The sequence below is a fragment of the Octodon degus genome, unplaced genomic scaffold (genome assembly GCF_000260255.1).
Source record: "Octodon degus isolate 3935 unplaced genomic scaffold, OctDeg1.0 scaffold00331, whole genome shotgun sequence".
NCBI lineage: Eukaryota > Metazoa > Chordata > Mammalia > Rodentia > Octodontidae > Octodon > Octodon degus.
In genome coordinates, this window is record NW_004524907.1 from 424,988 (window position 1) to 427,374 (window position 2,387).

The following is a 2,387-nucleotide window of genomic DNA, read 5'->3' on the forward strand; positions in this document are numbered from 1 at the left end:
TAATAGGCAAGTCTAAAGAGATAGAAAGGCCATCAGTCATTGCCAGGGATGGGCATGGGTTGAATAATGGAGATGGGCTATATATAGGGTTCCTTTTGTGGGTGACAAAATATATCTTCAAAAATTAGATAGAGGAGATGGTGACACACCTCTGTAAATATACTAGAAACCAATGAAGTGTGTATTCTCAATGGGTGATATATACAATGTGTGACATATCATAATAAAGGTGCTATCATAGCTTAGTTTTTAAAATTTTAATTATACTTACATTACAGTTCAATATTACTAATCTGTCACTGAAAATATAAAGTTTATAGATATATGAAGGATTTCCTCCAATTATAGGATTCTAAATTGGCTCATATAAAACACTTTACAATATTTTTAATGAAGATAAAAAATTATCAAAGAAGTATTACAAAGAAAAAAAAGGTCAAAATTATACAAAATTAAGCAAGGTCAAAACTGGTAATTTAGGAGACATAATTAATTTTCTAAAATTTAGCTAAACACTTATACAACAATATTTAAATAAAGCTATTTGTTTTATACAAAGAAATGCCCTAACACAGTAGAGTCTCATAATACTTTGGCAAACACCAATGTGATGCTTTAGGATTTTAATGCGTTGCTAACAAATTTTCCAACTCAGGCAAGTTTGGAAATGTCTTCATATTGAATTCCTTCAACTCTGCGTCCTTTCAAAGGGCCAGTTTCAATGACTATAGTTGCTGAAAAAGTCTTTTCATTGATGGATTCTAGAGTTCCTTCATTTCCTCTGTAACCTCCATTTAAAACTAGAATTCTTTTTCCTGGTGCTGGAATTACTGTCTCTAAATGAGTCTGGTCAAGTTTCAGCTTGTCTCCAGAATCAATCATCTTTACAACGGCTGTGTATTTGTCAATTACTTCCTTAACAATACCCTTTTTCTTATGGTATTTCTCTCCAAGTTTTTTTGTTATAATTTTCACAACGATTTCAGGTTGTAGCCAATAGTCTGTTCGAGAAGTTCTTTTCTTTTCCTCTTCAATCTCCATGATTTCATCCAGTGCTGATGTCTTTTTCTTCTTTTCTTTAGACTGAGCTGAGCTCTGGGAAGATTCTTTTCGTTTCACTGATGCCGTACTCCCGAGAGTCTTCAGTGCACTTGGCCCCAAGGAACTTGATTTGGAAGATGCTGCTCCTGCTGAACTGCATGCGCCTTTATTCAGATTAAATGTAACTTTCTCTTCATCATTTTCTCTGCTTAATTCCGTAAAGACAGGTGCCTCCTGCTCCTTCCCTTCCAGACCTCTTCGCACTTGTTCTTCAATAAATTTGGCAGTTTTTTCTTCGTCATCAAGGTCCTGCTTCTTCTTCTTCTCTAGCTCCAGCTGCCGGCAAATGGTCTCTGGGTCCCTGTCTATGTATTGAATATACCAGCCTTTGGGGGGTCTCATCCACTTTGCACAGGCCTTCTGTGCCCAGCCATTTAGTAAAATCAGTCAAGGTTTCCCACTGAGTAGCATTCATATGGATGTGCTCTCGGTGGCTGATGTACTCATTGTAAACAATATTGTTATGGACTCGTTTGGTGCCAAAGCGTCTCCTGAGAAGTTCTAGAAAGTCATTGCGGAATTCCTCTGAAAAATAATCCATAAACTGTTGAGGATTTTCTGAAGCCAGCAATAGTTGTCTCTGATGAGATTCTGACATACAGTGACATTTAAATCCATTCTCGTCCCGGCACTGCTTCTGACACATCTGGCAATACCAGCGCAGCTTTTGAAGCCCTTTGGATTTAATCCTATTAGCGATGGCGTTGGGGGTAAGAAAGTCTGACTTCCCCATCGCGACCACTGAGACGACCACTTCGGGAGAAGGGAGCCCAACCCTCTTGATGCTATTATTAAAGGTATTATTTTCCTAGTTTCTCTCTGTCAGTTTATTATTAGTGTACAGGGACCCTGTTGCTTTTTGAGATTTGACTTTGTATCTCAATATGCTGCTGAATTTTGTCATAAGATCTAGGAGTCTTTGGTGAAGTTTTGGGATCTTCTGTGTAGAGGATAACGTCATCTGCAAATAATGAAAATTTTGCTTCTTCCTTTCCTGTCCTTGTCCCTTTTATTTTTGTCTTGTCTAATGGTTCTAGCTAATGTTGTGAAAATTACATTGAACAGTAGTGACAGTAGACCTTCATATCTTGTTTCTGATTTTAGAGGGAAATATTTCAGCTTCTCTCCACTTAGTATGATGCTTAGTATTGATTTATTTATCTAATTCTGGCTTTTATCAGATTGAGATAAATTATATATATATATTTGCTAAGGATAGGCTCAAATTTGTCATCTCTCCTGTCTCAGCATCTCAAGTGCTGGGATTACTCAAGTGCTGGGATTAT

General features: G+C 37.0%; 1 protein-coding gene across 1 annotated transcript; it reads right to left on the reverse strand.

Moving 5' to 3' along the window:
• Nucleotides 1-12: 12 nt before the first annotated feature.
• Nucleotides 13-1,870, reverse strand: LOC101573999 (DNA/RNA-binding protein KIN17-like). Its single transcript, XM_012513135.2, is given in 2 exon segments — nt 13-1,434; nt 1,436-1,870. Coding segments are annotated over 2 exon segments (1,182 nt in total). The 5' UTR covers nt 1,835-1,870; the 3' UTR covers nt 13-651.
• Between the last annotated feature and the right edge of the window lie 517 nt (nt 1,871-2,387).